A 27,411-nucleotide genomic window follows, 5' to 3' on the forward strand; every position below is an offset into this window, starting at 1 on the left:
TAAAAATAATAAAAACTTTTCCTACTGTTGAAGCTCGGGAGCAGCACAGTGCCTTTTCCTTAGGGCTTAGGCAGCCCAGGTGTGGATCCAGGGGAGAATGCATGTGTCAGCTCTGAGGCTGGAGTCAGTGACCTTGAAGCTCCCTTCTGACTCGGCGATGCTGTAATTCTGTGATGAGATGATCTTTCTTGTTTAGGTGCCTAACTAGAGCTCTCACTGGAGGACAGGCCAGTGTCACCAGCAGCATTCATTCGTACCTGACATGATGGAAAAACACCTGATTTTCAAATACAAACTTATATAGTCCTTCACCAACAACAAACGTAAAGACTCAGATTACAGATGCTCATTGATTAGTCTTAGCAAGTTGGGCTTCATGTATTGAATTTCTAGAACGCGTAAGGGGCCTGGGGAGTAATGGGGGAGTACCCAGGTGGCCTTAGGAACTCTAGCCTCCCCCTCCTTCTCCTGTGAGCTTCCTGTGACACTGTGTCCCTGAGCTGAGCTTCCTTGCAGGAAACCAGCTCTCTAGATCCTAGAAAAAGTTCTAATGCCCACCTTGCTGAGTTATTTTTGAGCTTAAGGCAAAATCTTACCATTTCCATAGATTTTTTTTAAATTTTCCTATTAATGTAAGGATATAATCAGGCTACATTATTTGCATTTGTTAATCAAAGTCCAAGTTGTAGGTGAACCCTTCACCCAGGAGGTGGGTCGTATACCCCTACTTTGCACGCAGTAAGTGAGAGCTTACCATATTCCCTCCTGATTTTTTTTTTAAGTAGAGACCAGCTGCTGCTATTGCCTGGGTTGGTCCTGAACTCCTGGCCTCAGGTCATCCTTCTGTCTCGGCCTCCCAAACTGCCAAAATTGCAGGTGTGCACCACTGTGCCCAGCTGCCCATCTATTTTTCTTTAAGCTTTGTTTCTAACTGAAATACAAAGATTGATTGATTCTGCCTTAAAAAAGGAATTTGCATGTCATCCAGCAAACTGAGGGTTGAGGTGGGCATTCTGAAGTAACACTGTATAACCAACCCAGCTGCTCTGTTGAGTCCAAAGAGGACCTAACCACACAGTCTATAAGGGAGTGGGTCAGGGGGCTTGTGACCTGCTACCTTCAAGAACCTCAGAGTTGGCCTTGTGGTGAATGAATTAAGAAGTGTATGATCCTAGCCTTAAAAACTTCTGTAACGGACTCCATTCTGTACCTGTGATATTATTATCTTTTCTCTAGCTGTCAATGACATGAGTCTCTGCTCCATTCTACATGGGATATTTCTGATCGAATTCTAATAGCCCCTACATTTCAAAAGATGGATATAAACACCAGATGGGTATTACAAGACAAGTGGATTGTTCTGCTGTGAATGAAATATGGAAAGGCCTTTTCCCAACCAAGTGGTAGGCAAAATTGTTATAGTAAGATGTGTCTGAAATAAAATGGTTCATCAATCAGAGGTGACGTTGCTTTTTGTAAAGCATGAAATTGTTCCTTCTTGTTGGGAAAAATATAGATCAAACCAAAAAAAAAAAGCATAATAGTTTGATATTCATTTATTATGTTGTGTAGTCATTATGTTATGAACTGCCTCAATTTACTGTATATTCACATACACACACATACACATATATATTGCATTGTGTATACACACACACACATATATTGTGCATTGTACCATTCAATTGTACAAAGGGCTACATATTTAATGCTCTTTCATGGTAGGTCCACAGCAAATCTGGTTTGTTCCTGCACAGAAATCATTTCCAGCTCTAGAGTTCTTTTATTATTATTATTTATTATTATTTATTTTTTTGTAGAGACAGAGTCTTACTTTGTCACCCTCAGTAGAGTGCTATGGCATCACACAGCTCACAGCAACCTCCAATTCCTAGGCTTAGGCAATGCTCTTGCCTCAGACTCCCAAGTAGCTGGGACTACAGGCACCTGCCACAATGCCTGGCTGTTTTTTTATTGCAGTTTGGCCGGGGCTGGGTTTGAACCTGCCACCCTCGTTATATGGGGCTGGCACCCTACTCACTGAGCCACAGGCACCACCCCCAGCTCTAGAGTTCTATAGGGTTGACTTTAAATGGGCACCTGGTCTCAGCTTTTCCAAAATGATGGGTGAAAGTGTGCTGCATCCAGTACTCATCTCCACCTCGACTTTGCTTTTCAGACTGTGAGCTGATGCACACTGGCTTCAGCTCACTCTTCCATCCTCCTTAATCATTTCACCACCTGATTCACAATTTTGCTTTCCGTATTATCTCTGTTAACATCCTTGTTGTCCTGGTCAAGTTCAGGAGCATTTTGGCATTTTACCATTTAACATATAACACCCTGTGTGGAAACTTTGGTAAATATGCTTTATCCCTTTGCACGTGTTAGTATATTAAACTTGGCATTTCCTATGCAGAAACCATAATGATGCACCACAAATGGCATGAATTTAACAAGTATTTGCTATGCCCCTGTGTGTGAGAGGGCAATTTTCATCCTAGTTCACCTTTCTTACCATCCTTACCACCTTTAATCCTCCCTAGAGTCTAGCGTCTACTAAGGCTGTGACAGTAGAAGGCTTTTAAAATGCAATCAAGCTGAGAAGATGTACTTTTATTTTAGGAAAACTTAAGAGAAACCAGCAGGAAGCTAATCTCAGTCTAAAATATCTGCTCATCCCTTTGTCTCCCCCGCAGAAGGCAGATCACTGTGAGGGCTCCGTCCTTACTGCCAACCTCAGAGTCATTAAAAGCCCTTGTCCATCAGTGGATCAGATTCCTGGCAACTCACCCTAGGAGCAGAAGCAAGGGGAGGGAGTAATGATTGTTACTTATTTTTAATCAGCAGGTGGCGATCAGAAGGTGCTGAGGACAAAGGGAGAAGTGAGGGTATTCTCTAACAACTGCAGCCTATGACCATGGTTGGAACCGGAGGGCAGGTTGCAATAGGTGAGAGAAATTATTTCCAAATCACCATCACCTTGTAGATTTTGAATGTATTATTGAATATTTTTTTCAGGTCCTCTAAGATTCCATGTAAACATTTAGCCAGCCAATGATTAATTATTTTCCTCCCACGGCAGGTGGTAAATTTTGAGGTTCTACTTGTGAATGGCACAATCTCAAGGTCTAGGTGAAGTACAATTTTGAATGGGGAAGGACTGAAAAAAGGAAAAGGAGACATTTCCAGAAGAAAATGCCAAAATAGGGCTCTGCACCAATTTGTTGAAAGCCAATTTGCTCAAATTACCTTGATGAATGACCAATTTTCTGACTCATTGAGGATTTTTGTTTACAAGTTGTAGTTTAATTCCTGCTCATGCCTCTGAACTTGACCCTACCTCTGTAACAATATTGCCTCAGAGACAAGGACCGGGGAAAGCATAAGGTGAGGAGGAAACTAAAACTTCCTAAACATACTCCCTAAAATTTTGCATATTGGGCATTTGGCAAATTGCTTTTCAGTAAATTGAGTTGCTTCACCAAAGCACAGCTATTTCTTAATTGTCTCTCTTTCCTAGCACAAGTTCCTGCTGGTTTCACATTCAATTAAAATAAGGATGACGACATCCCTGAGGACATGCACATATGCACACCACAAGGTGACATGTGCACACCTGTACGTACAACCCACACCCTGGGTTTGAGTCACAAGATGAAAAAGGCTTCTCAAAAGTCATCCCTTTCCTGGATGCCACAATCTTGCCTTATCTGAGGCTACTTTGGAGCAAACATCACTGGAATTCTATGTAGACTTTTTGAACATGGTAGGTCTTTATAGTTCCCATAGTTGAGTAACCAAATGCAGGAATAATTCCAAGCTGGATCCCCATGAACAGTCCCTCTCTAATTTTCTTGGATGTAAATCCACTTGGGCTGTTATAACAAAAGACCATAGAACGGGTCACATGTTATTTTCTTAGATCTGGAGGCTGGGAAGTTTGAAAGAAAGGTGCTGGAAGAATCAGTGTCTGCTGAAGGGCCTTTTTCCTGGTTCATAGATGTCTGTCTTTTTGCTGTGTCCTCATGTGATAGCTGGCAAGAAAGTTCTCGGGGGCCTCTTTTATAAGAGTACTACTGCCATTCAACTCTCATGAACTAATTACCTCTCCCAAACCCTAGCTCCTGATGCCATTACACTGGGGATTAGGCTTCAGCATATGAATTATGACAGGATACAAATACAGTAGCATCTCTGTAAGTTGACCATCCAAGGGACTGTAACAAACTGCTCAACATATGGAGCGTTCACCATAAGGAACCAGGTACACTGTACTGATGTATACATGTGGTACAAGTCTAGTCTACGAGAATTAGGACAATGCAGGGAGGTGGTCAACTATGGAGGTTCTGCTATATTTAGTCCATTGCAGGTCCAGAGTGCCTATAAAAGCATCAGTCTGTGCAAGGACATTGTCTTATCAAGTCTTGTATAGCTTTAATATCATCGTCTACCACTGCACCTCCATTCTTTTTTTAGCTATGGCTCTTTTGTTGCTTACACCATAATCTAAGGTCTTTGGAAAGAGCCTTAGGAGAAGTCTGAGCATTTGCAAACACACACTGTGTAGCTTCAAATATCCATTGATCTTCAATTTCTCTTGTATTGATTTTTCCTAAGGAAATACAAATGCATGCAAAAAACTACTATCCTTGTGGTGTTTACAGTAGTAAACTAGTAAAAATAGTGAAAATAGCTTTCCTGTGTATCTCACTGAATTAACAGAATATATTATGCTACATTTATATGATACATGATAAAAATACTACACAAGTATTAAAAATTATCAAAATGCTTTGTAATACAATAGATTTTAACAAGTATGAAGAATACTGTAACTTTCAAGCATAACACACATATACAATGTTTTAAAAAGGACCATCAGTTGATATTGTAAAGTTAATAACAATTATCATTATTTCAAGGGATTATACACATACATTATGCTTTTTTTTTTCTGGATTTGTATTTTCCAAATTTTTCTAAATGAACAGGGCAGTTCGTTTTGGAAAACAAACAAGAACACTGGAGCCTAGCGTCACCGGGTTCACAGTGAAGCAAGCCTGGTATAAACCTCTTACATTTCTTTTGAAAATTATTTCATGATTTTCCCTATAACATAATTAAGAGAGGAAAGGGAGGCAAAGCAGCCCTGTTTCCTACCGGGAAGAACCTTCTTTCTCCCCTTTTAACAGAAACCTCTAGGATACAATATCTAGAAAGATCACTGACATATTTAAAGGAAATTTAAAACAAAACAAAAGCCTTTTAAACAGTGAGATAGCAGCAAGATGAAAGTGATTTATGAAAAATCAAACACTATTCAGTTCCCTGTTCATTCTCTAAACACGAGCTCTCTCGGTGAGGGGACGAATAAATTTGGGGAGGGACGCCTCCTCTCCGCTGCGCCCCTGCCTGCCTCCCGCTGTCCCTTTCCGAAGAGCTGCGTTTAACCCAGCAGGGAGGCCTGAGGAAGGCGCTGCGGGGACCCCTCGCTGCAGGATAAAGCCTACACCGTGCACATCAAGCCCCCGGCATATACGGGCAGTTCAGGAAAGGGTGCCTATAATAACTATCATTATTTAGTCTTAAAACAAAAAACCAGGGCAGTCCCTTTTGGAGAAACAATCTGGAGCACTGAGCTAGCGTCACCCGGGTCACAGGCAGCTGCCAGCTGCACGCAGCAGCAAGTCAACCAGAAAAACAACTAAGCAGTTTCCAGGGTTTCATGGGAAGGATGACGATTCCTGAGAGCCCGTCCGCCCCTCTGGGGAAATGGGCCACTTGGGCCCCAGATGTGCCCGCCTTTTCCCGACTCCGCCTGCGTCAGCACCCAGCTCCGAGCCTGCGCCCTCATCGTTGCATAATCGTCCGCGCAGCTGCCCGCTGCGGCGGCGGCGGGCACGGGAGCCCCCTGCCGGAGAGCTCGGGGAATGACGCTGCCGCTGACGTCTCCTTGCCCCGGGCGTTCTCCACTTCTAGGACGGGCTGGTTTCTCACTGTGCCACTGTCAGGAGGGGGATTTTGGCAGAAAAAAAGAAGAAAAATGAACCTTCACTCCATATCAAGAAGCACATCCTGGAGAACCAGCCTATATATAGTTTCTGTGGGAGGAAGGGCCGGTTCTCAGCACCTTGTCCGCATGGGCAGCAGTCCTTCCTGCCACCTGTGCACCTGCCAGATGTGGGCGCCAGGCCCCAGGCGGACAGAGCACTGGAACCGCCAGAGAGGACTTACTAGTGCCAGGGGCACCTGAAGGGGTCAAGGCTGCAGGATTCTCTTGCTTTTAACTCTTCATCATGCCAGAGAAGCAGAAGACCCTCAGACTGCAGGGATGTCCTAAGCATCTTCCCTTCCTGTGCACTGCTTTAACAATGCCAACAAACTGCCTGTTACTCTATAGAATTACAGAGACCTCCCTTGAGGAGCTCCCTATGAGCTGTTGCCCCTACTTAGCCATAGACATTTCAGAGGCATTCAGAAATGCCTGATTCTCTGCCAACACCGCATGATCCCTGAGTTTGGGTGGGCTGCAGCCACAGTATTTTCCATGCCCTTATGCACTTTTCGCCAGAGAAAGGTGGTATAAGAAAAAGTTAGTGATATTGGCATGTTCTCTTCGCTCGGTTTGAGTCAAATGCACAGTATCTCTTGCCTGAGCTGCAGCTAAATTTGTGGTCAGTGAGGCTGAACCAAGATGGAGGGGCCAGGCAGCGCTGGGCAGTCCAAAGACACCGGCCTGCTGCCATGCTGTCCTCAGGGCACTCTCTGAAGTGTTTAGGGCATTCTGGCCTTAACTTTTAGTCTAGATTATTTATGCTGTTGTCTTCTCATGGTTCTCAATCCTCACTGCACTTTAGAATCACCCAGGGAGCTTTAAAAATTCATATATGCTCAGGTTGTGCCCCGGACTAATTCATTCAGAGTCTCTGGGGATGGGGCCATGACATCTTTATGTTTTAAAAGTTCTCAGATGATGACAGTGATTGGTCAAGGGTAAGAACCTCTGTCCCCCAGTTTGTAGGACATGACCTCACACAAAGTAGAAACTTGGTAATCTTTGATGAATGAATGAGTGAATGAAGGCTGAGAAAGGTGAAAACAGGTGAATTATTTTTTTATAAAAATACGCTAAAATATTGGGATTGATTCAGTACTTCTTAAAGTAGACCATACTAGAAAAAAGTCCCCAAACTAGGGGTAGAAAGCTCAGTGGACAGGCTTCAGGGGATGGGCCGCATATCTAACACTGAAGGGAAAAGGCATCAAAGCAGCTTAGCTGATGGCTGGCACCAGTCTAGTAAAATTCTCCCTTTGGAGGACAGCGGGACAGGGCGGAGGCAGGGAGAGGGGGAGTAATGGAACTCACATGATGGAGGAAGAGAGGACGGCTGCGCTGCCTGTTTTCTGTGGGGTCAGGCCACAGAAGCCCTCAGGTAGCACCGGGGCAGAAGGAACTTGGAGCCGCTTAGTGTGAATTTTTTTTGGCAGAGAGTGAAGTTCTTCGTCACAAACCTCTGAATATTCTTTGGCCAAGATGGCATTTAGCATTTACTGTAAGGCTGAATTCTAATGCTCCCCTACACATCGCCACTACCGTTGCCTCCCAACAAACAAGTACCTAGAAATGACAGATCAATAGATTCTGAAGTAAAAGTAATGTGGCCCACTCAAAATTTACATTTTTGTGGAAGAAAAAAGGAAGAGAAACACACAGGAGAAACTAGAGCTGTATCTGCGGACACACTGGCTTCCAGAAACAGGAATAAGCACTGAACTTCCATAGGGTGACAGAGCCCCGACAGCCGGCAGAAGGTGGAAAGCATGAGCCACAGTCATTGTGCAAAATTGGGAGCTTGGGGGGAATTTTCCTATTCAAGGAGTCAGGGAAGTGAGCTGGCTCATTGTGGAGGGCTGTGACTTCTTTAAGCTGTGTGGTGGGCAGAGGAGCAGCTGGAACAGCCAGTACCTGGGATAAGCTCCCTGCCCCCATCCCCTTCTCCCCCCATCCAAGTACAGACCTTCAATGTCTTTGGTGCAGTTGTGGGACAGGAACACTCAGGTTAAGACATGGGGCCAGTTGGAAAGAAACTTCGGGAATGGTGAAAGTGGAGACAGGGAAGGCCTTTGTGTTCAAGTTTAGCCTGCAAGACGTTGTACTGTACACAAGTTAAAATACTGCTAAGGGAGACGTCCAACAAATTCAACATGAAAGCTCACCCATTTACTGTCAGTGAAATAGAAGTAATAGAACACTCTGAAGAGGGTTAAAGCATAATCGTGTTTGACATCAGAAAATATAGGAGTTTACATGTATTATATTATTTACTCAAAACAGTAGCACTATGAAGTAGGTATGATTATCCTCAATTTATAAATGAGGAAATCAAGGCACAGATAGGGCACGTGATGTGTCACTGTGAGTGTAGAATTGCATCTTCAGCAAGCAAAGAAACTATAGTAATTATAAACAAGAACGGAAAATAATATGAAATTAAAAGAAACCTAACAAGAGGCTGTGGAATTAAAAGAAAGATATAATAACAATAGATAAATATAGAAAAGAACTAATCATCAATTTTGGAAATAAGAAAAAAGATATTCAAGAAAATAGCCTCAAAAGAAGATAAATTTCGACTAGACATAGCTGACGGATAACTTAGTAAAGGAGTAGTGAGTTACCTAGCAAGACAAAGACATCAAATATATGAAGCATATGTCACCAGCCCTGGTGATTAGAAAGAGAGGTTCCAATATGCACCTCATAGAAGGAGATACTTAAAGAGAATTCCCAAGAAATCACTATTTGACAAGAAGTCAGCTGAGTAATTACCAGAACCAGAGATATAGTTTCTTAGATTTAAAGTACAAACTGAGTGCTAATCAGATACCCAGAAATAAACTCACACCTATACACATTGGAGTGAACTTGCAGAACAAGGATAAGGATAATATCTTAAAAGCAATAAAGAGAAATTATATTATTTACAAAAGAAACCCGATTAGTCTGACAGCAGACTTCTTATCAGCAGAAATGATGCCCAAAAGTCAATGAAGTGATATCCTCGAAATGCTACAGGAATTCTCATTGTCTACCTGGAGTTCTCTTTGTAGCCAAACTCTTCTTTCAAGGGTGATAAAAGGTTGAAGAAAGTTTGCCACTGTGGACTCTCCCTGAAATCAGTAGTGAAGGTATATTTATTGAAACAAGAAAAAAGTCAGCCCAGAGGAAATGCGTAGAATGCCAGACATGCAGCAATCTGGGGAACTGTTAAACATGAGGAGAAGCTCAGTGCAGGGCACTCATGAGCTTTGCTGGTCTGTTGAAATGCTGATGTGTGACAGTCTTCAATGTTACACCCATAAATCCTTTTGAGAAATGGAAGTTACTTGAGTTAAATCTTGTAATGAAGACTGTGTTAGGAGCAGCAGTAAGAGAGAAATGCAAATGTTTGTGCGACTGCGTTTTTTAAAAAAGAGAGTCGTTGGTACTGGAGTAGTGTTATTTTGTTCCATAGTATAAAAGAGCATACTGAGGTAAAAACCTTGGAAAAGAAGTCGTAGCTGCCTTGTCGTGTAATCCATAAGAGGCCTGACAGTTAAGTTCAGGAACTTGTCCTAGAAACAGTGCTACATACCACATTGCTGACTGTCACTGCAGTCACCTCCCCTTGGGCGGCTATGCACTGATGCCAGCACCTCGTCCAAGAGCAACAGCTTGAGACTCTGTCTCAAAAAAACCCCTCCCTCATTGACAGTACTGTGTGAGTTGGTATATTGTTGTGATGTAAGAGCCATGAGTTGTTGGCCAATATTTTCAGTTAAGATTTTCCTGTTTCTAGCCAGGCGTTATGGTGGGTGCCTATAGTCCCAGCTACTTGGGAGGCTGAGGCAAGTGAATCACTTGAGCCCAAGAGCTTGAGGTTGCTGTGAGCTATGACACCACAGCACTCTACCCAGCACAACAGCTTGAGACTCTGTATCAAAAAAAAAAATTTTCCTGTTTCTCTATTGATGTTTACTTGGTCTACTATGCTTCCCACAATCAGCTGATGATTTGATGCACAATTTGAAGAAATTTTGCAATGTTTTTGTCAGTTCTGCTCATTACTGGCTGCCCTGACCTTTCTTCATCAGTGACCCTTTTGCTTCCCTTGGAAAAACATTTAATCCATTTGTACACTGCCGTTTTCTTCATGGAATTATCTCCATAAACTGGAATGAATAGGTTTCTGATTTCACTTCTGCTCTTGCCAAGTTTAACCAGAAATTTAATGTTTGTATATTACTCTAATTCAAGCTCTGATATTCTCGCTACAGCACCTAAAAACACACAACCATGATACTGAATACACTAAGCAAGACACCACCTCGTGTCAACACAACCACAGCTGTGAGACACTGATATACCAAGGTTATTAAACCCTACTGGGCTGTTTGTACAGTGCTACCAATGTATGTGCACAGTGGCAAGTTTGTGAACTTAATTGTCAGACTTCTTAAGATGACACCTCTGATGGACATTCCAAAAAAAGATTGCCAAAATTTCTTTAAAGGGTGGACTAGCAGCTGGTGCCAGTGCATAGCTTCCCAAGGGGAGTGCTTTGAAGGTGACTTTAATGCAATGAGGTATCTAACACTTTTTGTAGGATGAGTTTATGAATTCGTTAGATGACAAATATATGTAATACATATAACGTATATATAATATGTATTTATATATATACATATATATCGAGTTTTAAAAATGAACATGTGTTACCTTTGTAAAATGATAAAACCATAAGGTGTGCTGAACTTTTGGATTTGATTTTCCTATACCACTACCCTTTCTTGAAGAATTTGAATTAATCTGAATAAATATAGATATGGCCTGACCATAGATTTTTGGGTCTAGTATTGATTCTATTCTGCGCTCCTGCTGCTGCCTAACAGAGATGCTTTTCTAGTTTAGACTTCAAGGTAAAGTAGGCTTTTTCATTTTGAGTATCTTAATTTTGAATAACAAAAGGAATATATATTTTTCTTCACATAAGGTATAAATACCTATTGTTAAAGTTTATTAGTTCTTGTTTCCTTCTCATGTTGCTTTCTGATTTCATTTTTTGAGGGAAGAATAGACTTGGTAAGGAGCATACTTTAATGTGGAAACTGTTGAGTTCATTTCACTCACCTGCCTTCTAGGGGCACAGGTAAGTGGGGCTGGGTTAGAAAGTAGGAAGGTCCTGGAAAGTAGGATCAGACCTCTGTCCATTGTCACATCAGACACAGGGCAGCCTTTGCGGGTAAATGAATGAGGGTTATGGTGAAGTGAAATAGAATCAAGCTGGATGTAGAGTAACTACCCAGTGACAGTGTCCATGGTGCATCTTACAAGGGTACATGTGAATCTTTCTAAATGTAGAATATAAATGTCTTAACACAATAACTAACAAAATGCCATGAAGGCTATGTTAACCCGTTTGATGAAAATATTTACAATTGTATATAAAACCAGCACTTTGTACCCCATGACCGCATCAATGTACACACCTATGATTTACTAAAAAAAAAAAAAAAAAGAAATCAAAGAGCATGGAGCAAACAGACCTCCTTTTCTTTGACATATAAGCAAGTACATGTCCCCTCACCAGCGAGAGGAGGAACGGACCAAAGGTAAAAATTAAAAGGGGAAAGATATGTAAGAACTGAGGGAAGGTTGTGGGATCATTGCAGATTTATAAAGACATAGCTTTTATTTCTTCTTTTGTTCATGAAAAAAAAATTGTATAATGAACTTTAATTTTGCTGAGTCTTGAGGTAAATCAATTTGCCACATCCACAGTTTTTCACCTTGGGTTTCTTTGTCTCAGGTCTCCCCAGGTCAGGATTCTTCTGGGTGCTCCATTACTCAGCCTTGCAGCCAAGGCCGGGAATCATTTCACACTTCAACAGATCTTTAAATGCAGCATCAAGTTATTTCATAATTAACTTGTCTTCACTCCGTGTTTTAATGCTGAAATTCCAGCCAAATTAAAATAGAACAGATGGGAAAAGTCGCTCGGAAAGAACACTAATAAGGAGTTTTAATTTTTCTTTGAAAGCCAGGATTAATATACTGATTTTAAATAACTGAGTGAACCTTTCAAATCCTTCATGTTTTAAACACAGGTAAGTGGATTAAGAACCCAAGCAGCAATCAGTGCTTATTTTGAGCTTTGAAGGGAACACGCACCATTCCTAGTGTTTCTTTATCATCTTCGTTTGCTTATCACTCACCTGCTGAGCCCTTGCTGGCTCTTGCACTGCTCACTCTTCCTGAGAGCAGTTGATCCTACTGGTGTCAACTTGGTACTTGTGATAATCCCATTCATACCTCGGAATAAAACAAGCAAAAAGTGGCAGGTCAGGACAATTACCAATAAGTCCAAGTGCCTCAAGGACAAGTCAGCAAGCATTCTGCTGTGGTATAATGTCCACGAGGATGTTGACATTGATGCAATCCACCGGTCTTATTCAGATTGCCATAGTTTTACTCTCACTCGTCTGGATACATTTATTTAGTTCTATACAGTTTTATCATCTATGTATCTACCACGATGCAAGGTATCAAAGAGTACCGTGGGTTGGCTGTTTATAACTATAAACCACAATCCTCCCCCTCAAACCCTGGCAATCACTGATCTGCACTGCAGTTCTAAAATATTATTTTAATAATGTTATAGAAATGGAATCATATAGTCTGTAACCTTTTAGAATTGATTTTTTTCCCTTGAACATAATTCCTAGGAAATTTATCCATTGTGATTAGCAGGGAAGAGCCAAAACCAGACTGGAAACCAGAGTCTGTCAAAAAGATCTTTTACAAAGCAAATAGATAAGCAACTGGTTATTTAAAATTAAAAGGCATACCAGTATATCAAGAGAAGCACTTGCAGAATTAAAAAGAAATTTCGGAGCCTAGGAAATGTGTGCCATATCCCCAATAAACAATATTCCCAGACTTTATTAAAATGTTTAATTTCTTTTCCCTTTATCAGAAATAGATTCTGGGCTAAATTCCAATTTGCATAAGTAGACTGATCTTCCAAGTTCCCCTGGCAGTGTAAATCACACACTGTTTCCTTCATGTTCTGCCTTCCACTGGTGGACAAGACATTTGTGTACATTGTGATAGCTGCTGAGTTCTACCAAGAGCTGCCAGGAGACGAAACACTTTCCAATTAATTATTCCACCAGATTGGTAGGAACACCAAAGCCTGCAAAGCTGTGTATTTGAGTCCGCAGTCTGTTTTTCACTCTGATTGAAACACTCTTATTTTCCTTGCCATCATTTTTGAATCTGTTTAATACTCTTATAAAAATAAAGAGATCTGTTTGCTAAAAACCAAAACCAAAAGCAAACAACAACAAAAGAAACCGACTCAGGTTGACATTTACAAGTAAACATTTGGATGCGGGGAGTGGTCCTGCCAAGGAGTGTGCCCTCACCTCAGGCCCTTACCCTCCCACATAACAACTCTACTGCAGACAGTCTTCACTTTCACATCTCAGTTGAAAACTGTCCAGTTAATGTCTTTGCTCTGATATCCTTTTTAATATCTGATGGCCCAGAACGATTACACCAGAAGTTATTTTGTATTTAGATACCATCCTATTTCAATTCAAAAGGTGGAATCTTAAAACATAAGATTGGCATTGGCTCAAAATACATAGGATATACAACTCACTCTTTTGGAGGAGAGACATTTAAATCAAAGAATTTACACTGTATTTAAGGACCTTCAGATAAATATATTTCATGATATCTTTTATAGATACATTCCAATATTGAGTAGCTATAATTATTTCCAAGTAAATTTCTCTAAGGTAATGAGGTATTAAACCAGTCTTAAAATACGTGTATCTATTTGTGCTAGAAGAAAATATTTTACTAATATACTTCCTTATGCTAGTTAAAAACCAAAAATAAATCTTTATTTCATTTTTTTTTTTTTTTTTGAGACAGAGCCTCAAGCTGTTGCCCTGGGTAGAGTGCTGTGTCATCACAGCTCACAGCAACCTCCAACTCCTGGGCTCAAGCGAGTCTCCTGCCTCCATCTCCCAAGTAGCTGGGACCACAGGCTCCCACCACAATGCATGGCTATTTTTTGGTTGCAGCCATCATTGTTGTTTGGAGGGCCCGGGCTAGATTTGAACCCACCAGCTCAGGTGTATGTGGCTGGCACCTTAGCTGCTTGAGCCACAGGCACCGAGCCCAAAAATAAATCTTGAGAGCAGTAGTTGTTAGCATTTTATGGGTTACACACTCTTTAAGAATCTGATGAAAGGTACAAATACCCAAAAAATACATTTATATATAAGTGCTATAGGTTTAGGAGTCCCCTAACGCTCATCTGAAGATCCCAGGTAAGAATTCTTGCTCTGCACAACAGGTAATTTTTTTCTCAGAACTCTTGACGTGTCTCTTCTAAATTTTTGAATCTCGAATATGGACTCTTTTACAGAGTAGTATCCAAAATTGGATTTGAGTTTTGGTTTTATATAACAGAAACACTGTTTATCTTAGGGGGAAAAAAAAAACAGTCATTGAAAAGATAACTGAGTAACTCATAGATTTAGAGAAAAAGCCGAAGTAGAAAGCGGGGCAAATGATAGCAACGTCTCTGCGATGGTTCTTAAGACAAATCCGCTTTGCTCCTTTGTAGCTAATACCAAGAAAACAGTAGAAGGGATGTGAGGTGGGAAGGAACGAAAAATGTCCGTTACAATAGCCACAGACATCTGGGAAGGTAAGGAAACTGTTGCTGTCTGTTATTTTAATCATCTCTGATATAGTCATTATGGCCACAATTACTCACCTATTATGAGGAAACGGATTGCAAACACTGGTCAGCCTCCAAGATGTATTTCCAGTCACTTCACATGTGACCAATGAGCATCAGAGCCAATAGGAAATTCTCAAGAGATGGAAACAGGAGCCACAGTGATTGCCTGAGCAGAGGGTACAGAGTCAGTACAGAGTCTGAACAAGGATCTTTGCCCACTTCTTGCTGAGGGCCTTCACGTTGCCCACCCTGAGAGACTTCAGAACTGCCTATGAACCAGTGATGGTGGCAGCTCCCATTCTCCCCCTCTCTGATTGAGACTATGCATTGTTTATTCTCAGGTCCAGCATGATATAGATTTGTGTGGGGGAAGTCGGTAAAAATGAAAGTAGGAAATATATACTGCAGTAATTCTCACCTTGATTACAGGGAAATAAACTTCCAGATCAATGACTTTCTGGTACCAGCAGAGTATAAGCTAAGATCCTTGTTGGAGAATGAAGTTGCCTGGACTAGATTGTGATACGTGTCTTCTGTAAACATTGTAAGATGTCATTGTTGACAACCTACCATCTGGCATTATCATAGTTTCTTAATGATGCGAATCTTTTTTTAAAGCTCTGTAAACTGTGTGTGGTTTTTTTTTAATATTTTCACTTGAAGACCAAGTGGCTACTATTTTGAAAATGAGAGCATGCATATTTAGAGATCATTTAAACAATTGCCCTAGTGGTTTAAATAATGCAAATAACAGAGTATATCAAACTATATTCTATTAAAAGCCTATTTTGTGAGGTTTCTGCTATGATTAAAAATGCGCAATACATGATAAGTGTAATATAGTTTTTTTCCCCTTACATTCATGGTGATTTTACCAATTATTTAGCAGAGAAATGGAATCTTGTACAGAGTATTGTAAAATCTCTAGTGGACTAATTTGGTTAAACGCTAATGGCACAAATGAAGAAATAAACCTTATCAGCCAAATTTGAAGCACTTGGAGTACTGGGGCTAAGGTTTATTGAAATCTACAAATGATATATGATCATTTCATTTGAATCTTAATTTCCTTCAAAAATGTTTTTGTCATATCCACAAATTTACACATTAAACTCTTTGTATTTTACCCTGCTTCCTTCATCTTTGTCCTAATGGAACCAGAAATAAGAAGGAGATGATTTAAATATTGATCAATGAAAAGAAGAGTAAATGTATGGCATCTGTATGGGTAGTAAATTGGAAATTAATATTTGAATTCTGTAATACATATTATATAGATTCTACATAAATCTATATAATAATTGACTAGTGTCAAAACTGTTTTCATGGAGTCAACTTTTAATACTTTAGCAGCTTTGGATAAGGTGATATGGTAAGTAAATGATATATTTTATAAAAGCTTTCTGTGAGATATATAAAACTGAAGTATTTTTGTGCAGTTTTAATGTTCAAACATTTCAGAAATTAAATCATTATATTCCTTAAGGACATTATTGTCTTGGGAAATTTACCCAGAGTTGTTAACCATTTTGGAAATGTGTTACCAATGGCAAGCCCATTCCAAAATATCTGAAAACACCTGTCAACCAGGCTGCATCTGCACCCAGTGCACTCTGTGACAGTGACTTCAAACATAGTGCAAGCACTGGGTTATTTCTAGTGTGTTATTTTATTCTAGCTTGTTCTTTCCAAGCATTTACATGTCAAAATTCATAGTGTTTTATTATAAAATATTTTATTTTATTTTTACTTTATGTTAAAGGTTGGGCATTGTATTTTTTTTATTTATTATAAAGTTCTTTGTTTTTTTTTGTTTTTTTTTTGTTTTTTTTTTTTGAGACAGAGCCTCAAGCTATCCCTCTGGGTAGAGTGCTATGGCTTCACAGCTCACAGCAACCTCCAATTCCTGGGCTCAAGCGAGTCTCCTGCCTTAGCCTCCCAAGTAGCTGGGACCACAGGCGCCCACCACAACGCCTGGCTATTTTTTTTGGTTGCAGCCATCATTGTTGTTTGGCGGGTCCAGGTTGGATTCGAACTCGCCACCTTAGGTGTATGTGGCTGGCGCCTTAGCCACTTGAGCCACAAGCGCCAAGCCTAAAGTTCTTTGTTAAATCTAACATCTTATTTGCTTCCCCCCACAAAACTGCTTAATTCAATTATTTTTTGTGTTTAATGTATTAAGGACCTATTATCTTTATTTTTTCCGTGGTTGCTCTAGGTTAATAATATACTTCTTGATCTTAGTACAGCTTTCATTAAAATAATTTCTCTTTCTGTATTAAGAGTGTTCCACTAGTGTACTTTCATCCCCTGCCTCTTGTTCTTTGGATGAACGTTGGTATACATTTTATATTTGTGTATGCTTTAAACCTTAGCTACACTATCATTTTTGCTTTAGTCAATCACATTTTCAAAAGATTTTTTAAAAAATGAGAAAAAATGATATTTTATTTGGTCATATATTTAATAATACTGGTGATATTTGTTACTCACATAGATTCAAATTTCCATCTGGTATAATTTTTCTTCTGCTTAAAGCACTAGGTTTAAGACTCTGCAGTGAAGATCATAAAATAATTAATTTTATCTAATTTTGTTTTTCTAAATAAAATACTTTGCTTATTATTTTTGATTTTATATGTGATTTTACTGGATTTAACATTCTAGGTTGGCGTTTTCATTACTTTGTTACTTCATATTTTTCTTTACTTGAAATGTTATTCTTTTGTCTTCTATTGCGCATATTTTCCTGTAAAGAATTCAGATGCCATTTTGACTGTTATTTCTCTGAATTTAATGAATATTTTTTCCTTGGGATGCTTTTAAGATTATTCTCCTTATAATTGGTTTCCATCAAGTTGGTTGTGATGTTTCATGTCATGTTTTACTCTATATTTCTTGTTCTTGGAGTTGGTTGAGTTCTTTGGAGTATTTATAATTTTCATCAAATTTGGAAGAATTTTGGCTATTCCTCAAAATTATTTTATGTTCCCTTTCCTTCTTGTTCTTTAACTACTGAAGTGTTAAGCAATTCAACGTTGCCCCAGTAGCAACTGGTTTGCTGCTGAATTGGTTTTGGTCTCTTTTTCTTTTTCCCGAGTGTTTTACTTCAGTAGTTTGTATTGCTATATCTTTTTAAACTCAGTATTTTTTTCCCCCTCTGGGTAACTATTAATAATCTGTTTTTAATCTTACCCTGTGATGGGATTAAATTTCTTTAGTTATTTAATTTGTATTCTTCGCAGTTGATATAGTTCTGTTCTAACTCTTCTATCTCTTTGTTTTTCTTGTTCATTCTTTTCTCTATCTTCTAGAACATATGTAGTCCATTATGGGTCTTTTAACTGCCTTGTCTACTAATTTTGTCATCTGAGTAATTTTTCAGACAGTTTTTATTAGTTTGTTTTTCTCTTCTTTATGAATTAGGTTCCTCTTCTTCAATTTATTTGCCTCATAAATTTTGATTGGATGCCAGACATTGTGAGTTTTACATTATCTATTGCTGTTGTTTTGTTGATTTTTCATTTTTGTATATATATATTTTGGCATTCCTTTAAACATATCTTTGGATTTGTTTTGTAATACAGTTAAGTTACTTGGTAATGGTTCAGTCTTTTCAAAGCTTGCTTTAAAGCTCTGCTGAGTGGGTCTAAGATAGCTTTACTCTAAGGCTAGACAGCAATAACCTTCTGAAGACTTAACTGGTTCCCTTCCATTTTTGCTAGAAGGACAAACCTCTTCCAAGCCCTGAATGAACTGTATAGATTGTACTAAGCCTGCTCCTTGTAAATGTTTCTTTCTCTAACTCAGGTATTATCATCACTTATCTTACTCATCAATATGCAGTTAAAGATGTGTGCAAAAAAATTTGCACATCTTTAGATCTGTTTGTCTATGACTTTGTTTTGACACCCTCTGTTGTGAATTCTAGATGTCTTGTCTCTCTAAATCCAGAACTCCATGCTATAAACTCAGTGGGTATTTTGATTTCTTTTGGGGTTTCCCTCATTGCTATCCCAGTTTAATATCAGCTTTTTATTCGACTACTATTTCTAAGGTATCTATTTTTATATTATTCTCTTTCAACCTTTCTATATCTCTCAATTTTAGAAATGAAATCATACATTAAGGTTTTCTTTAATCATTTTATAGTCTTTATCTTTTAATTACAAGATTAATCCACTAACCCATTAACCTTTAAGTTTAATCTCTCATTTGATATACAGATTGATGTGTTTCATCAGTTAACTACCTTTTGATGACCTTTTGGGTTCTTAATTTTCTCTTCAGCTTGTAAAGTCTGCTGTTAAACTTGTTTATTGAGCTTTTAATTTTATTAATATTTTCCTAACTTTTTGAATTGGTTGAAGCTTTCTACTGATAGTACATACACAGAGGGTAAGACACATACCGATCAATAAATTTTCACAAAGTAAACAACCTGTGTTACAATCATTCATATCAACAATTAGATTATGATCAGCATCCTCGCTGTCCCCTTATGACAATCCCTGATAAGGTTCACTCTCCAAATGTAATCATTATCATAACTTTTAAACGCCAAAGATCAATTATCCTAGGTATGAAATCTTAAATGTATAAAATATTTGTTAAAGCCATCCATGCTACAAAGCATATTCATAGTATTCCATCATTTAAAAAATTCCATGAGATGTTGATGTACTATTGCACCATAAATGGAAATTTGAGTTTTCTACAGTTTTTGACTATTACAGTTGTGCAGCTGTGAATACTCTTGGACATGTTTTCATTGGAGCTGCAATAGTCATCTTGTGATGATTAAAAAAAAAAGACACATTTGCCCTAAATTTTGAGATGTTAACTTTGTATCAAGTAAGATAATCATCCTTAAATCTAGTTGAGCAAAGCTAGTTGACTTTTTTATTACTTTTCTTGAATGAAAGCATAGCTAGAAGCATAAAGTTTACTCGAAATACAAAGAGAGTTTAAGAAAAGAATACAGTTGAATTGTACCACATACCTGTCAGATCACCAGACAAATGAGGTGACAAATGAATTAAAACTAAATAAACGTATGGAGTAACTAAATAATTAAGTACTATATTCAACTAAAATAAACTTGGAAAAATTTATATATAATTTTCTGTGAAACCACATAGAAGGTTAAATTTTGTCAATTTAAGAGAAGTCTACACATTTACAAAATTTTGAAAAGTAAAACTTCTAACGACCATATAGTCTTATTATAAGCAAGTAAAATTAGGAATCAATAAACACACTTCCAGTGGTAGAATAATGGTGGCATCATAGTTTTGATAGTCCATAAAACTCTTCCTGAAAACTATAAATCCAATTGTGATGACAAATCAAATATATACACATATATACACATCCCCTCCTAAAAAAACAAAACAAAACAAAACTTAGATAAATTGCTAGCAAAACTGTTTGACAAAAAATTCCCATGAATAAGAACGGTAGCTGTGGTCTAAATGCAGGCAAGCTGGCTATGCAGACAAGCTATTTAGTTCAGCATTTAAGTCTATGTGGTTGACATTTATGAAAGCCAAAAAAACTACCACATGACCCTCCAATCTACAAAATTTCACTTGAAACTCTCAGAAATATCCAGAAGAGTAGGCTTCAAGGGAAGGGAACACTGTTAGAAGAAAAAAGCAAATTGAGGAACACAATTTGGGTAGACTGAACCAGAATAGTTCATACTCAATTGTTTACTGACGTTCAGCTTAAAATGGGGGGTGGCGTCCATTTAAAAACATATGTATCAACATATGTATTAGTGTCTTAAAACCTTTAAAGTGTAAGACAAAATTTCTTCTATAATAACTTTCTCACTGCTGAGTTTTTTCAAAGACAAACCTGTTGACACATTTATGATCTTGCTTGACTTCTAATTAAAAATGCAGGCAATTCAGAGTGTGTCACAGATTTTATTACATTCAGTATATGGTAACAATGTTATTGAAATGAGAACATTACTCTAATGGCTTCAAATATTATCTTTCTGAGAAAAACTAACAAGTTAACATTCAAATATAGAAAATACATATTTCTAAGACAGAAAAGCTCCTATTTTCAGTTGGCCTAATATCTTATTTTTGTCAACAGACAACTAGAGATATTCAAAATATCTTCTTTTCTTTCCAGAAGAAGTGTTGTATTGGGCATCGCCTGGTTATTTTTTCTTTTCTTTCTTTTTTTTCTGCGCTTCAGCGGCCTGGATCTTCTTTTCTGTCTCTGCCCTAATGGCAGCTTCCTGAGCGGCCAGGGCTTCCAACCTCAGGCGCTCAGCTTCCAGCAATTTGTTCCTGTACTCTTCTCGGATATTGAAGATCTTCTGTCGGGCTTCATCTAAGGAATCCTGCCCAAAGCAAAACCCCAGATAAATAAGTTCCACCGACAAACGTTTGTGGTCCCAGAAAAAAACCAATGCAACCCTCCTTGCCCTTTCCTTATGCCAATAGATTCGTGTGGGAAATTATGAAAGATGAAAATTCGGTTATGATCTCAAATGCTTACCAATATACAAACGTGTTATATATAGCCACAAAGGGTGCATGGGATTTGAACACAGCCTGGTAAACAAAAGCACCAGTAACAGAAAAATAAAGAGAAACATAAAGAAAGAAAGAATTGGGGATTTTGGCTAAAGGAACTCTGCTTTAGATGAGTTCAAATACAACTAATATAAAATATTAAGCCCAATGTCTCTTTAGAGTAACTGTGCTCCATAAATTATTAATTAGTTCCCACAAGTATTTTAGCTCTGGCAAAATGTATCTGAGTTGCCCCTAAAGAATTTCCAAATAGCATCACCAAATCTACTGCTTATCTTTTTTGCTGTCAATTTAACTTCATTCTTATCATTCCAATAAAACTGTATTCCTCAAGGACACCAATGACCTAAATATAGCTAAATCCATGATCACTTCTTGGTTCTAGTCTTGCTTGACCACATTCCCTTCTCCTGGATGGGCTGGCTTCATGTGGCTTCCTGGACATCACAGCCTCCTCAGCTTCCTCCCGCCTCACTAGCAACTCCTTTCCAGTCACCAGGGCTGATGTCTCCTGTCCTCCTTAACCTCTGAATGTGCAAGTTGTCACATTGATTGTTTACTAGTTCAAATATGATATTCTTTGATGTCATCAAAGAATAAGGATTAATGAATGGATGCTAGCCTGAAGAGAACCTTCTAGAAATGACTACTTTTTCTTTATCCTTGAATTCTTTAAGAAATTTTCCATGTTTTTGCAAGTGGAATGATTTTGTTTAGATATTGGAATGGCTGAATGTCAGAATCAGACTTCTCAAAGCTTTTGATGAAAGTACTATATCTACCACAATAAAATTGGAGCGAATAAACCAATTCACAAGGGTAAGATGATAAAAACCACATATTAAAATGAGAGAGAGAGAGACAGGGGAAGGGTTTTATGTAAAGTAAGTTTAACAGATATTAGTAATCCCTTGAGGAATGGGTATGAAACAGACATGTTCTCCTTTTTTATAAGAAATATGTTTCTCTTAAATTGGTTTCAATCAAAATTAGAGTGTTTGTACTTCACACTTAAATGAAAGGAGTCTGAATTCAAAGCTGTCCCACTTAATACTATTTCCCCCATCTCCATCTGCTGCATTTGCTTGTCTATTAAACACAGAAAATATATGGCCGGGCATTGTGGTGGGCGCCTATAGTCTCAGCTACTCAGGAGGCTGAGGCAAGAGAATCACGTAAGCCCAAGAGCTGAAGGTTGCTGTAAACTCTGACGCCACCCACTCACTGTGAGTGATAAAGTGAGACTTTGTCTCAAAAAATAAAAAACAAACAAACAAAAAAAAAAACACAGAAAAAAGAAACAGCAATCGTGAAATTCCCTTTTGGTTTTAATTTAATTTAAAATATTTCTTTTGTGATAAATCGAACCTACATAATTTTAATATTTATCCATTGATTTACTGATTCACTTATTAAATAAATTTTTGTGAAGGAAACATCCCTCCCAGGCTCTGGCAACACAAGAGTGAACTAAAGCTAAGTCCCTGTTCACAATATACAGTCTATAGTTCTGTTCAGTATATTAGGTGTGCTACAAATATATACACAAATGTGTGTTTGTGTGTGTGTGTATATATAAATATATAAATATACACACACATACGTAATGTGCCTATATTTTAATATTAAATCAGTAAGTGAGTATACATATAGGATAAGAGTTTCAAAGAAAAATAAGGCCAGGCACGACCATATAGGTGGTGAAGGTGCTAATTCTGAAATGATAGCTAGTGAAGATCTCTCTAACAATAGATAAGAGATTTCATAAAATGAATGTGTAAACTACTTGGCTGTCTGGGGAAAAGATACTCTAGGAAGAGATAGGAGTAAGGTCACAGACAAAGAGGTGGGATTGTGCCTGGCTGTTAGTGGACAGGTGAAGCCACTTTGGCAAAGGCAAAAGGAGCAAAGGAGGCAGAATGGCAGAGGAAAATCAGAGAGCAGTGGGCACTCAACTACATGGAGTGCTAGAGGTCATGATCAAGATGATGGCTTTTTTTCTTAGTGAAATATGAAGCCATTAGAGAAGTGAAATGATCCCATCCTTCACCTGAAAGATGTATTATAATAACCGTTAGTGTAATTCATAAAATATCCCCAGTTATCTTCCAGATAGATGGTAGCTTTGCCCTCTAAATTATATTGCTAGGACTGCTCTAACAAAGTCCTACAAACTGTGTGCCTTAAACAGTAAAAATGTATTGCTTCATACTTCTTGATGCTACAAGTTCAAATCAAGGTATCACCAAGGTTGGATCCTTCTTAGAAGTTGCACCTGAACATATGACTTGCTTTGGCCAGTGAAATATGATTAAAAATGAATGTTCCATTTCTAAGTAGAAATAGTAACAGTTAACATACAATTTACCACATTCTCTTCCTCTATCATAATAAGGTGTCTATATGGAACCTCCATCAGGGTGGGTATCTTAAAAATTGGACATAGAGCTAGAATGAAAAAAAAATCTCTTCTTTTTTAAGCCAAGGGTTGGCAAACTAAGGCCCGTGAAGCTAATTTACCTTGTTGACAATTTTTCTAAGTATAGTTTTATTTATTTAGATATTATCCCATTCTTTTAGATATTATCTGTGATTTTGTGTTAACAATGGAAGAGTTGTTAGAAATATTTACTATCTAGACAACAAGTTTGCCAAATGCTATGTTAAGCTGCTGTGACACTGGGGTTACTGTTATGTTTATCTTGGTTAGCACAATTGTTTGGGGGTGGAGCAGAGATCACGTAGCAGAGGAGCAACGATGGAAGCAGTGGGGTCAGTTAGTGGACTGTAGCAATCTTCTAAGTGGAGAACAGTGGTGCTTTGGACTAGAGTGGTGGGGACAGAAATAGTGAGAAATGGTCACGTTGGGGATGTGTTGTCAAGGTAAAGTTGAGAGATTTTGATAATGGCTCATGTCAGAGGAGTCTGAGATGTCTCCTAAGCAACTAAAAGAGTGCAGTTTCTATTGACTAAAATGGACAGTCTTTGTGGAGTGCCATGTTCTTGTGGAAATGGGACAGAGGGAATTGGACTTGGAGACTCTGGTTTCAGGTGCCTGTTGGACAAAGGCAAGAGATGTCAAACTGGCATATTTCTCACATTGGCAATGCTGGAAAGGACACAGAGAACTCAGCATTGCTGTGGCTAAAATGGTTGGAAAGTCTGTAGGCTTCAGTGTCTTTGGCAGAATAAATGATTATTTTCTTCCTTTAGGGAAAAGGAAGAAAAGATAAATCCTCATTTTTCATAGTGGGGAGTTGTGCATAATCATTTATCAAAATTTCCCTTTCTGATATGATACTCCTATTTTCAATTAAGCTTGGTCTTCCACAGTACAGGAGTCCCTTTTATTTTCTTTCCTTTAAAAAAAAATTTTTTTTGGCCATGTCTAAATAAAGCACCTCTATTCTTCTGCTGGGCTGGAGGGGTGACAGGCACCTGCCTACAAAAAGTTGAGGTGGATGTCTGTAATTATTAAATAGCTTTAAACCAAACAAGGCTACTTCATCTTCCTCCCACTTCTCTTTCACTTCCTAACAAACCTGATGGAACCAATAGCTGAGACTTGTGAGGATTCTACAGGGATTCTGTAGAGCAAATGGGCTTGATGGTCAAGTTTTCACTGCCAGGGTAGGGTATGGCTGTCTCACATCTGTTAATGTGGCCTTTATCTAGGTATTTTCCAACCTCACAAATAATTTGGTTATTGTCTTCTCTCCTTCTCTTCCTATTTTTGAGGACAGATTCCCAATACTGCATTTCAGGGGGATTTGGGGAAGTAAGTGAAATGAGATGTGTATTATCAGTTTTCAATATTTCCCAGAAGTTGTGAATTGTAGACAAAAATGTTTTTCTTCTACACACATGCTGTATGATTCTGTGATTTCTTTTTCAATATTACATAGGATTTGTCAACTATGATCCGTGTGTGTATTTTAAGCCTCACCCGCATTTCCCCATACGTATCCAGGATTTCATCCTTTAACTTTAACCGTTCATCTTGGTCAATGTCTCTAATACTGAGAAGTCTGGTCCTGTACTGTCGAAACTGATGAACTTCTTCGGCCTTTTGCATTGCCTGCTGCTGATTCAGTTCCTCTGTTTGCAACTGAGGCTCCTTATCTGATTTCCTTGATATAAAATCATCACAAGAGAGACATAAAATATCTGAGAACTCTAGGATAAACTTCCCTGTGGTGGTCTGAATCAAATCAAACATTAGGAATAGGAAGAATAAATGATTATTTTCTAGATGGGCTATATTCCATTTACTGAGTCACTAATATTTTGGGAAAATATATTTTGTAGAATATTAGTAAATATGCATTCACCATTTGGTGAGGTGATTGTAGAATTGATGTTCAAAAAATATGAGAACTTTTCAGGTTTTCCTTTTGAATTTATCCAGCTAAATAATTTTGACAATGTTTTCAAACCTATAAATCTGCTTGAGTAGCTGTCTCTCTATTAATCCTGTCCTCTCATTTGACAAAAAATTGAATCTAATTAAATAATGGCAAAAGGTATGATGGAAATTTCCTGTAGCTCAACTCACTTTAATCAGTTTTCAAGTTAAATCTTTACAGAACCATTTAAATCAGGGGTGTCCAACCCTTGGCCTGTGGGCTGCATGAGGCCAGGATAGCTATGTACATGGCCCAACACAAAATTTAAAGTTACTTAAAACATTATGAGGTTTTTAATAATTTCTTCGGTGGAGCTTGTTTGTGTGGTTCTCAACCATGAACTCTGTAGACAACAACATCGTGTCACAATGTCATGTTTTTTATACCTACACTCTCCCTATTTGTACTCATGTGCAGCTTCAGTTTTATGGCGTTGTGTGACTTCCAGTGTGCTATCTTCCAAGCACAGACATTCGAACTGACACCATCAGATGTCACACATGCTGTGGTGACTTGGTGAGGCAGGGATTATCAATAATATTTCAATCTACCATTGCAACATTAGACATTTAACATTATTTAGGTAGGTGAGCATTTTTATTGTATTTTTAAGGTACTTCCACACCAGTGTCTCACACAGAGCCACACTTTACAACCTGCCCTCCACCTCACCATGTATTGGCGGCAGAGATGTGGAAGGTCCCGGACCCTGTTTTCTATTTTCCTATCAATTAATTTTCATTATAAATATAGTCTCTTATCTGCTATAACTTTTTCAATCCTCCTAGCATGGCTTCTACAATATCTCAAAAGAAAACCAAGCTCCCAAAAAGAAAAATTATAGAAGAAGGAAGATTGTTCAATAAAAAGTGTACAGATTACTCCTTTTTTGTTGAGACAAACAGTAAGGCACTCTGCTTAATTGTAGGGAATTTGTGCAAGTTTTCAAGGGCTATAATTTGAAAAGGCACTATATGTAAAAACACGTAGCCAAATTCAATACATATGAAGGATTGTGTTACAAGGACAAAATAGCAGAACTGAAAAAAGTCTCTCTTATCAATATATTTTTTTTAAATTTACAACTCAGATTCCATTGTGAAAGCTAGCTTTGTGGTAGCATATTTTATAGCAAGAAAATCAGAATTCTGATGGTGAATTTATTAAGCAATGTACAGAAAGCATGGCAGATATAATTTGTTCTGAAAAAAAGGGGGATATTTCTAAAATCGGTTTGTCTCACCAGACTATAGCAAGGAGAATTAAAGAAAATCCATCAAAAGAAGTTAGGCGACTAAAGCTGCTGATTTTAAATTTCATAGTTTGGTGATTGATGACAACAGTGATGATAGAAATGAGACTCAACTTGCCATTTTTAATAGAGGTATTGATGACAAATATAATGTCATTCTTCATAATGTCATAATAAAGAAGAAAAGGCTTCTTTATTGCCATTAAAATGCACAATTGATTTTTAGCATTCTACAAAGCTAAAAAAAAATGTTAAAGTGATTTTCCTTGTCTATTGTCAACATATCTGGTATAGTTACTGATAGTGCCTTGGCAATGGTAAGTAAAAGAGAGAATGTGTAAAATTAATAGAAGACGATGCAATTGCCACCCCAAAACTCAGGT

General features: G+C 38.2%; 1 protein-coding gene across 1 annotated transcript in view; it reads right to left on the bottom strand.

Annotated features, from left to right (window-relative positions):
- Positions 1 to 20,987: 20,987 nt before the first annotated feature.
- The window catches only part of ADGB (androglobin), a 174,552-nt gene continuing 168,128 nt past the window's right edge, over positions 20,988 to 27,411 (bottom strand). Inside the window, exons 35-36 of the mRNA XM_003790264.2 lie at positions 25,317 to 25,500; positions 20,988 to 21,174 (exon numbers count right to left, since the gene is read on the bottom strand). Of these exons, the coding sequence (XP_003790312.1) occupies positions 20,989 to 21,174; positions 25,317 to 25,500 (370 nt within the window). The 3' untranslated portion in view covers position 20,988. The remainder of the gene's footprint in view (positions 21,175 to 25,316; positions 25,501 to 27,411) is intronic.

The sequence above is a fragment of the Otolemur garnettii genome, unplaced genomic scaffold (assembly GCF_000181295.1).
Source record: "Otolemur garnettii isolate 467f Iridium unplaced genomic scaffold, OtoGar3 scaffold00042, whole genome shotgun sequence".
Taxonomy (NCBI): Eukaryota; Metazoa; Chordata; class Mammalia; order Primates; family Galagidae; genus Otolemur; species Otolemur garnettii.